Source organism: Oncorhynchus masou, chromosome 6, assembly GCF_036934945.1.
Source record: "Oncorhynchus masou masou isolate Uvic2021 chromosome 6, UVic_Omas_1.1, whole genome shotgun sequence".
NCBI classification, from domain to species: Eukaryota; Metazoa; Chordata; class Actinopteri; order Salmoniformes; family Salmonidae; genus Oncorhynchus; species Oncorhynchus masou.
The window spans coordinates 80,828,486-80,839,603 of NC_088217.1; the positions used below are offsets into that span (position 1 = coordinate 80,828,486).

General features: G+C 47.0%; 1 protein-coding gene across 1 annotated transcript in view; it reads right to left on the reverse strand.

Annotated features, from left to right (window-relative positions):
* The window catches only part of LOC135542774 (striated muscle preferentially expressed protein kinase-like), a 67,154-nt gene extending 56,528 nt beyond the window's left edge, over window positions 1–10,626 (reverse strand). The window contains exons 1-2 of the mRNA XM_064969964.1: window positions 10,250–10,626; window positions 9,487–10,034 (exon numbers count right to left, since the gene is read on the reverse strand). Coding sequence (XP_064826036.1) covers window positions 9,487–9,880 — 394 coding nt within the window. The 5' untranslated portion in view covers window positions 9,881–10,034; window positions 10,250–10,626. The remainder of the gene's footprint in view (window positions 1–9,486; window positions 10,035–10,249) is intronic.
* Window positions 10,627–11,118: the final 492 nt, after the last annotated feature.

Consider the following 11,118-nt stretch of genomic DNA (forward strand, 5'->3'; position numbering starts at 1 on the left):
CATCATTACAGATAGCCATGGGCCACTGCAACACTCAGACATCATTACAGATAGCCATGGGCCACTGCAACACTCAGACATCATTACAGATAGCCAGGGGCACGCTGCAACACTCAGACATCATTACAGATAGCCATGGGCCACTGCAACACTCAGACATCATTACAGATAGCCATGGGCCACTGCAACACTCAGACATCATTACAGATAGCCAGGGGCACGCTGCAACACTCAGACATCATTACAGATAGCCAGGGGCACGCTGCAACACTCAGACATCATTACAGATAGCCAGGGGCACGCTGCAACACTCAGACAACATTACAGATAGCCATGGGCCACTGCAACACTCAGACATCATTACAGATAGCCAGGGGCCACTGCAACACTCAGACTTTATTAACATGCTGTTGTGTTTAGTGAGTCCACCAGACCAGAGGTAGTAGGGATGACCAGGGATGTTCTCTGTTTAGTGAGTCCACCAGACCAGAGGTAGTAGGGATGACCACGTGTTCTCTTGATAAGAGCGTCTGCCAAATGACTTAAATGTAAATGTAAATAAGGGAATTTCAAAATGCTCCTGTCCTGCTAAGCATTCAAAATGTAACAAGTACTTTTAGTTGTCAGGGGAAATGTATGGAGTACAATATGGTATTATGGTACTATTATGGTACTATTGATATTTTCTTTACTAATGTAGTGGGAAAAAACGACTTAAGTAGTACTTTAAAGTAATTTTACTGAAGTACTTTACATCACTGAATATGGCGATACATTGTGGTCCGTGACCATGCACTGGGATGCATTCTGGGAATGTAATGGGATTTCACATCACACAGATGCCTCTTGCTAGTTTATCTCATTCTCTAGGTCTGGTCTGTGTTAGTCACAGGACTGGATAGTGGACTGGGGTGACAAAGAGGGGAGAGAGAGGGGGCAGAGACAGACTGAGAGAAGGAGAGAAGGAGAGAAAGAGGGGGGGCAGAGACAGACTGAGAGAAGGAGAGAAAGAGAGAGGGGGGGCAGAGACAGACTGAGAGAAGGAGAGAAAGAGAGAGGGGTGGCAGAGACAGACTGAGAGAAGGAGAGAAAGAGGGGGAGAGGGGGTGCAGAGAGAGGGGCAGAGAGAAGGAGAGAAAGAGGGGGGGCAGAGACAGACTGAGAGAAGGAGAGACTGAGAGAAGGAGAGAAAGGGGGGGCAGAGACAGACTGAGAGAAGGAGAGAAAGAGAGAGGGGGGGCAGAGACAGACTGAGAGAAGGAGAGAAAGAGAGAGGGGGCAGAGAGAGACTGAGAGAAGGAGAGAAAGAGAGAGGGGGGTGCAGAGAGAGACTGAGAGAGATACTATGAGATACTCCATGCCTACAGTATGGACTAAAATTAGGAGGTACTGTATCTACCATGTGACCAGACCGACAGGCAGTCGGGCTGACAGACATACAGGCAACTGTATGGGGGGTGGGCTCACTGGTGGGAGATCATGTATTTACAACTGCTCCCACAGAGTCTTTGAAGTATTGCAATATTATCCTTTGAAACAATGTACTCCCTAGTATTTGCTGTAGCTGGTACAGTCATTTTATGGATGCAATGCCCAGTCATTTCTCTCAGCGTCTGTTAATAGTTGAGAGCCTAGAAGAAGAGACTATCCTCAGAGGCAGTGCGTGTCTAGTTATCATCATCGGGGATGCTGTGAATAGCCTGCTCATTAGATTAGTATTATTGGTTTGCGCTGGAGGCCTGTCAGCCAGCCAACACCTGTTAGGTTTGAAACATCCTGGTCCCCAACTAGAACTGGAAGAATAAGTCAATGGCGTTGTACAATTCAATATTCTAAAAGGAGGTAATGGAAGAGAATGAACAGTAGACAATATGAGTCTGATGAGGTCTTCTGTGTCTGTTGTGACCTCATCATGGTCCCGTCCTTTTTTACTTCAGACTTCGTCCCAGTAAGCTCAACAACATCAGATTGTCATAAGATAATAGATAGCTGAACAGTAAGAAAGAACCTACTCAAGAGCCCAGACACTTCCCACCTCTTCCGTGTGGTTGGTTAGAAAGAGTTCTAACACTCACCTTTGGGTTTCTTTCTCCTGGGGCCGGTCACACCGTCGCTCACACTTCTCAAAGCCTTCCGAGCTTCTAGATACTCCTTCTTTAGCATGGCTCCAGTTGATATCTCTCTCACTCTCTTATTCTTTTAACATTGGGCCCCTCAGATGTGTAATCCTCGTTAATCAAACGTCCGTCTTCTTGTCGAACTCTCAAATCACCATCAAATCACAATCTAAGCCCATTCCTCTACACTTGACAGTTCTTCCTGGTTTTACCCTCAAATCCTGACCTTAATGAGGTAAGGATGACTTATTTCAAAATGGCCACTTCTCCTTAGTTGGAATGTGTATCCCAATCCCATGGAGGCAAGGGGGAATATGAGATCCTTAAAATGGCTTCTCCGCCCAGACTCCTAGATGTCCTGTCTACTTCATGGCCAGGGTGAGGACATATTCCTTAAGATGGCTGCCTCAATGCGCCTAATGGTTCCCTCTGCCTCGCTCAGGCCCTCTCTCTCTCTCTCCCCCGTTCCCCCTTACTCCAACACAACAACACCAAGCCCGGTGGTCTATTTCGAGTGGGCTATTGTACACCCCTGTTACCCCTGCTCTGTACCCTTACAGTGGACGTGCCCTCCTGTAATAAGGAGATTACAGACAGGGCTGAAACGACCTTTACTGTCCTGTCTGACTCTCTGCTTGGACTGAGAAACCCCCTACTAGTGACAGACTGAAGAAGGGTTCCTGGGATCCTGAAACAGAATCTGAACTCATTAAAGAACGGAGAAAGTTTGAACACAACTTATTGAGTGGGAGTTGTTTACATTTCTGTCTGTTTTGACAGCCAATGAACATGGCAAAGATATCGTTGTCAGCCATGAATAACTTCAACAAGCTGCTTTAAAGCTGGAATACTTAATGGTGAAACTGCTAGGTCTGTTGGGTCTTGAAAACCCGTCCTTAGACAACACAGTGACTAGGTTTCAATGATGGACTCTTTCGGCGTAGAGGAAGTACATCACTGCCTACGTCGATAAAGAAAACAAATCTGGGGACTCAAATCACAAGCCAGACATGCCAGAACAACGCAACTCAAAACCAAAGTTAGCAGGCAGAACCTTTGCAGTGGTTTTAGTGAAGGTTGAAGGTGATCTCCGTATTGCTAGTTACTATTTTGTATTTTATTCAAGCTGATAAAGTATTGATGTAGGCAGTGAGGTAGTTCCTCTTTTGCCAAAACAGTCCATCATTGAAACCAGACCCTAGTCGCTGTGTTGCCCAGGGTCGTGATTTCAAGGCTAACATCTGTTTGAGATATTTCAACAATATACAAGTAACAGCAAACAACAAACACAGTTTTTCCCCCTCTGACATCATCACACTTGCGATGGAACAGCAGAATATGTACTGCCGTTGTTTTTTCCATGCTGCCGAACATGCCTCCGCCTCTGTTCAGTCATCAAAACAATAACAAAGGCTCTGGGCAGTGGGGTAAAGTACTTAAGTAAAAATACTTTAAGGTACTGCGTAAGTCGTTTTTTAGGGTATGTGTACTTTCCTATATTTACTTCTACTCCACGACATTCCTAAAGAAAATAATGTACTTTTTACTCCATACAAGTACTCATGTCATTTACAGTGCTTAGCAGGACTGGAAAATGGTCCAATTCACACACTTATCAAGAAAACATCCCTAGTCATTCCTACTGCCTCTGATCTGGAGGACTCACTAAAAACAAAAGCTTAGTTTGTAAATGGTGTCTGAGTGTTGGAGTGTGACCCTGGCTGTCCATAAGTTAAAAAATCAAGAAAGGAATTTTAAATGATGTATACTTTTACTTTTGATACTTAAGTATATTTTAGCATTTACATTTACTTTTGAATCTTAAGTATATTTAAAACCAAATACTTTTAGAATTTTACTGAAGTAGTATTTTACTGGGTGACTTTTACTTGAGTCATATTCTATTAATATTAAGATATCTTTAAGATATCTTTGCTTTTACTCAACTATGACAATTTGGGTCCTTTTTCCACCACTGGCTCTGAGGGAGAACATTGTCTCTGTTTCCCATAAAGCCGATTCCATCTTTAAGTAACTATAAAAAGTAGAGGTGAACTTTTGAATGACGGACCAAAAGCAGAATCAATTTGACAGGCTAAAAACACATGTACAGAGTGTGGTGGTGGACTACATTGTATTCTACATCTGAAGCGGATTGTTCACCACTATGTCTGACGTCACTAAATTGGTCTCCTGCTTGAGGATATCAAATGTTAGACACGTAGACCAAATTCTGGAGTGCATATATACCCACTGACAGTGTGAGTCTGACATGGGTCTATAACTGCACAGTAAATATATTCTGAGGGTGGGAATCCACCCTGTCAACTAGTCACGGGGTCGTTAAATTACAGTAGAGTTCTGGTTAGCATAGCATAGCTAGCCACACTGAAACTCCCTAGATCCACAAGGACACTGGAGAGGACAGTCACAATATTTGGCATAACAAACGGTAGTTGTGGAATATGGGCCAGAGGCGTGGGAGGATCACGTTCAAGTCCTCCCAAGCATGGGACTATCCATGTACTGTTGCATTCTGGTTTCCTTCCCAGAATAACAAAATGGCAGAGGTTTGAGAGGCCAGCCTAAGAGCATGCATGTTTGGGAACTTGATGGGGGTTTATATAAGGCAGTCATAACACCTTTATGGATGCTTCATGTAGTCTAAATACCATGTCAGCTAAAATACCAGTTACTTGGATAGCGCTCAGAGAAACATGATGTAACCATTGGGGTGGTTTACATCATTAAACATCTATCGTGGACGTATGAAACTGACAGATTCTCGTGGACAGATGAAACGTTGAGGATCTGTCAAGGCTCACGTATAATTCTGTGATTACAGGCAACAATAGTTTCTGGTTTGGTCTTTTGTTGTTGATTTTTGGACCAATCAGTATGGGGAGAATGGGGTGCTTAATTTAAGCAGGTGCAGTGATTTTCAAGCCTGTGTGTGGATGATATACAGTTTCCACTAGATTCCACAGCCACAAAGTCAAATTGTCTGTATCGTAAAAATTCATGAAAACAAAATTTGCCCATGAATAACACCGGTGAAATTAGCGGAAGGGAGGGGCTTGGCTGAGAGTTTCCGTTGGCGAGGGAGGAGACTTCACTTCCTTCCGTTGCGGAAAGGTAACCATAATTGTTAACAGCATTCCCCCCAGAAGTAAAACAGCAAATTACAGATTTTTGCAAGCGGATTTTTCTTCTGGGTAACCAAGAATATAAGAGTTGTAAAATCATTGAATGTGTGAGGGGGTTACGTTTACAGACTGACCTCATGTCAAGTCATTGAAGTGATTCAGTGGTCAAAGCGTAAACACTACTAAGCCAAATATGATGTGTGTAAAAGTATTACAGTCGCAGGCTTGTTGTGGTCAGTACTGACATATGGTGCTTGTTGACTTCTTAAAGGGCCAGCCTACATGTGATGCATCCAGTCTTTTCTACATGCATCTATTACCAGAAAAAAACACACACACTTCCTCTATCCTTTTATACATCTATATCTCCCACTCCCTCAACCCTCCCTCCCTCTCTCTTTCATCATAATGACTGTGATTGAGTGTGACTGTCCATAGTCTCAGCCCCACTGAGGCACTGTGGTGTTGCTATAATTACTTGTGATGTGTACTGGTGCAATAGGAGAGCCCGATGGCATCCACACATCTCTGGAACACGAACCCCCTGGCACATACCATGCCACAAATAAGAGAGGAGGGAATAGAGGGAAGGGAGGAGGGAGAGAACCACACAGGGGTCTGGGGCAGGGAAAGAGGGAGAGAGAAAGAGAGAGAGAAAGAGAGAGGGGGGAGTGAGAGGGAGAGAGAGAGAGGGGAGGGGGGTGAGAGAGAGGTGAAAAGAAGGGCGGAAGGTGAGATAGAGTGTCTGAGAAGAGGCTTATTGGTCATGGTGGGAGATAGATGGTCACATGCAGGTTGAATATCACCAGGAGGAGAGAGACAGAGACCCACCAGGAGGAGAGAGACACAGAGACCCATCAGGAGGGAGAGAGAGAGACACAGAGACCCACCAGGAGGATAGATAGACATAGAGACCCACCAGGAGAGAGAGAGACACAGAGACCCACCAGGAGAGAGAGAGAGACACAGAGACCCACCAGGAGGAGAGAGAGATACAGAGACCCACCAGGAGGAGAGAGAGACACAGAGACCCACCAGGAGGGAGAGAGATACAGAGACCCACCAGGAGGAGAGAGAGACACAGAGACCCACCAGGAGGGAGAGAGATACAGAGACCCACCAGGAGGAGAGAGAGACACAGAGACCCACCAGGAGGGAGAGAGATACAGAGACCCACCAGGAGGAGAGAGAGACACAGAGACCCATCAGGAGAGAGAGAGAGACACAGAGACCCACCAGGAGAGAGAGACACAGAGACCCACCAGGAGAGAGAGAGCTACAGAGACCCATCAGGAGGAGAGAGAGACACAGAGACCCACCAGGAGGAGAGAGACACAGAGACCCATCAGGAGGGAGAGAAACACAGAGACCCACCAGGAGGAGAGAGAGACACAGAGACCCACCAGGAGGAGAAAGAGACACAGAGACCCACCAGGAGGAGAGAGACACAGAGACCCATCAGGAGGGAGAGAAACACAGAGACCCACCAGGAGGAGAGAGAGACACAGAGACCCACCAGGAGAGAGAGAGACACAGAGACCCATCAGGAGGGATAGAGACACAGAGACCCACCAGGAGGGAGAGAGACACAGAGACCCATCAGGAGGAGAGAGACACAGAGACCCATCAGGAGGGAGAGAAACACAGAGACCCACCAGGAGGAGAGAGAGACACAGAGACCCACCAGGAGAGAGAGAGACACAGAGACCCATCAGGAGGGATAGAGACACAGAGACCCACCAGGAGGGAGAGAGACACAGAGACCCATCAGGAGGGAGAGAGACACAGAGACCCATCAGGAGGGAGAGAGACACAGAGACCCATCAGGAGGGATAGAGACACAGAGACCCACCAGGAGGAGAGAGAGACACAGAGATCCACCAGGAGGAGAGAGAGACACAGAGACCCATCAGAAGGATAGATAGACATAGAGACCTGCCAGGAGGGCAGAGACACAGAGACCCACCAGGAGGAGAGAGAGACACAGACATGACAAGAGAGGGGTAGAAGGTTCTAGGCAGAGACTCAAGAATAAGATAAGATGTCAACAGGAGAGGGGAGAGAGGTGAGGAGAAAACAAGAGGGTGTGATGGGTGAGGAGAGAGGGGGAGAAGGCTGAGGAGCGAGGGGTAGAGGGCTGAGGAGAGAGGGGGAGAAGAGTGGAGTGAAAGGGACAGAAGGTTTGGGGGCAGAAAGTGATAAGCAGAGATTGTCTGTCGAAGGCCAAAGACGTCCCCAGGAAAGGGAGAGAGGGGAGAGGAGTATGGTGCGATTGCAGAGGAAGAGGGAGATCAAGAGAGAGAGGTGGGAAGAATGAGAACCGATAAAAGGGCAAGGAAATAGATTAATAGAGGGGGGTGAGAGCTGAAGGGGAGTATAAAGTAGATGAGATGAGAGGGGAGTGAGTTAGAGTTCCTCGTCTAGCCTTTCAAAAAGGCCGATCCATCTCTCTCAGTCGGTTACGGTGAATTCATGCCGTCAGAACTCCCACCCTCAGCAAAGGAGCCCTCCAAAGCATTCTAATTATAGCTAGTATCTTATGAAACAAGGGGATCAGGGCAATGCTTTCGGCTTCACCACGCACAAAGTACAAGCAGTGTCCTTCATCGTACCGTCTTCCCTTTAATAGCGTTCTCACCGTAAGATTCTGTCCTGCGTCCCAAAATGGATTCCTATGTCCTTAATTAAATAATATCTCTCTCGTCACCCCCAAAAACCAATTCTTTCTTCCAGTTCTCTGCTGCCAATGACTGGAACGAACTACAAAAATCTCTGAAACTGGAAACACTTATCTCCCTCACTAACTTAAAGCACCAGCTGTCAGAGCAGCTCACAGATTACTGCACATGTACATAGCCCACCTATATTTTAGGCCAAACAACTACCTCTTTCCCCACTGTATTTAATTTATTTATTTATTTTGCTCCTTTGCACCCCATTATTTTTATTTCTACTTTGCACATTCTTCCATTGCAAATCTAACATTCCAGTGTTTTACTTGCTATATTGTATTTACTTTGCCACCATGGCTTTTTTTTGCCTTTACCTCCCTTATCTCACCTCATTTGCTCACATCGTATATAGACTTGTTTATACTGTATTATTGACTGTATGTTTGTTTTACTCCATGTGTAACTCTGTGTCGTTGTATGTGTCAAACTGCTTTGCTTTATCCTGGCCAGGTCGCAATTGTAAATGAGAACTTGTTCTCAACTTGCCTATCTTGTTAAATAAGGTGAAATAAATAACAAATAACATTGGGGAGGACGGGCTCGTGGTAATGGCTGGAGCGGAATAGGTGGAATGGTATCAAATACACTTTACTCTGTTCCAGCCATTATTATGAGCCGTCGTCTCTCAGCAGCCTCCACTGCCACTATATAGGGAGGAGAGTGCAATTTGGGACACAGACAGACAACGTGTTGGATGGCACTGGGTTGTGGGACACTACGTGGGGAGCTCCAGTTACATCTGTTCATTCTCTCATGTGATGTGGTCCAGACTAATGACATGGCCTTTACTGACTGGTGAGCCACATAGCATTTGTCTGATTCCTTTATTAGATGTATTAAAGGGACAGCTCTGCAGGCCCAAATGTGATACTGTAAACACAAATAAATACACACACATCTATTTACAGTCATTCAAATGGAGTAATCCCTCTCTCCCTCTCTCTCTCTCCATCTCTCAGTTACACCCTGGACAAAATTACCGCCATATCACTTCAGTTTGCTCCAAACTGCAAAACAACAATCATCCAACCAGGGGGTCAGAAGGTGAAGGGTTCAACTGCTAAAAGATCACAGCGACAGATGACATGGGGGGGTCACACCAGCCCCACCCTAAACCTCGATGTCTCAATTTAGACTGAGGAGCCAAATTTAACCTCACCCCTCTCAAGACAAGTGTTGCTAGCTGACGGCTTCTACAGTAGAAGTACTTTTGAAAGAGCAAGGGTTTTCTGGAGTGGAATGGACAGCTATTTGAGATGGAATTAAATCAATATACCACCTGCAAACCTGTTGGGTACATTGTTGTTGGCTTTTGTAAAGGTTGGCCCTTTGCTTACCGAACACCTTTTAAAAAGTAGATGGATAACAGATGTTCCCCTGCATGCTTCCCTTGTAGACTTACACAATGTTTTGTGAGGGTTGTCCCCATGTTTCAATACTCAGCAAACACAGATGAATCATAATGTTGTCCCTATGTTTCCCCAACGTTACCTTCTCCCAGGTCCATAACGGCAAGCAGGGCGCTGCTCTGAGCCTCGCCCAGGCAGTTGCTGGCCACGCAGGTATAGAGCCCAGCGTCACTGGCCTGGCAATCCCTGATCCACAGACCCCCAACATCCTTCTCCCCAGGTGGGGCCAGGAGATCATTGTTACGGTACCAAAACAGAGAGGGGGCAGGTTGACCCCCCACAGACACCCTCAGGCGGATATCACACCCTGTCCCCACTGCAGCCTTGCGAAGCTTGCGCAGGAACACCGGCGGGGTTCGACCTGGTTCCCCTGTGTCCGGAACTACCTGGTCCTGGGAAACTTTGGCCCGTTTGGAGGGGATACCAGGACTGAGGTGTGTGCCGCCATCCGCCATTTTCTTTGGGTTGGTGCTCATGGTTTTGAACACTTCGTGTTCAACAAGTGACAGCCTTTTAGATATGGGTTGCAGTTACTGAGTGTATGGAACAATCCTTATGAAATCATTCATTGGTACTTCTATTCCTTGGTTGGTCAGAGGTGCCTCTCAGCATTCCAATTTGATCTGGACTCTGTGGTTACATAGATATACAGTAAGTTACTGCCACAAATGAAATGAACATGCAGCTGCAACGATGAAGTCCACTTATGGAGACGCAAATAAAACACAGAAGGTAACCAATTAACTTATCATCATAAAGTTACCCGAAATCCCTCAATAAATATCATGCCAGTGAAGGGACAACATGCCTTTAACCCAATTATGAACCCCTGATAATGAACTTACCTCGTCACCTCCCAGAAAAATATGCAATCCATTTTTTTCACATCCTCGCAAAGTCCAGTTAAGGTAACAAGATCTGAGAAGCCAAATATTTCATCTGGAACAAATTAAAGTGTCCTCTCTCTGCCTGCCCTCCTGTCCACTGGAGCCCCTGGTGTAAGTCCACCTGGATCATCTAGACTTAGCCGCCATCGCTACGGCCCTTTGAAGGGGGTCTGGGGCTCTGCTTACACCCCACCGAAGAGTGGAAAGAGAGAGATCTGACCTATGGAGGCTCTAATGTCACCACTATCCAAACTGGCTCTACTTGGACTCAAGGAGAGTGGCTCTAGTGCACCACACTACTCTTTTTTTCTTGCCAGGAGATAAGCTCCCTCTCTCTCCCTTGTTCCCTCTCTCTCCCTCGCTCCCTCTCTCTCCCTTGTTCCCTCTCTCTCCCTCGCTCCCTCTCTCTCCCTTGTTCCCTCTCTCTCCCTCGCTCCCTCTCTCTCCCTCGTTCCCTCTCTCTCCCTCGCTCCCTCTCTCTCCCTCGCTCCCTCTCTCTCCCTTGCTCCCTCTCTCTCCCTCGCTCCCTCTCCCTCGCTCCCTCTCTCTCCCTCGCTCCCTCTCTCTCCCTCGCTCCCTCTCTCTCCCTCGCTCCCTCTCTCTCCCTTGCTCCCTCTCTCTCCCTCACTCCCTCTCCCTCGCTCCCTCTCTCTCCCTTGCTCCTCCCCTCTCTCCCTTGCTCCCTCTCTCTCCCTCGCTCCCTCTCTCTCCCTCGCTCCCTCTCTCTCCCTCGCTCCCTCTCTCTCCCTCGCTCCCTCTCTTTCCCTCGCTCCCTCCCTCACTCCCTCTCTCTCCCTCGCTCTCTCTCTTTCCCTAGCTCCCTCTCT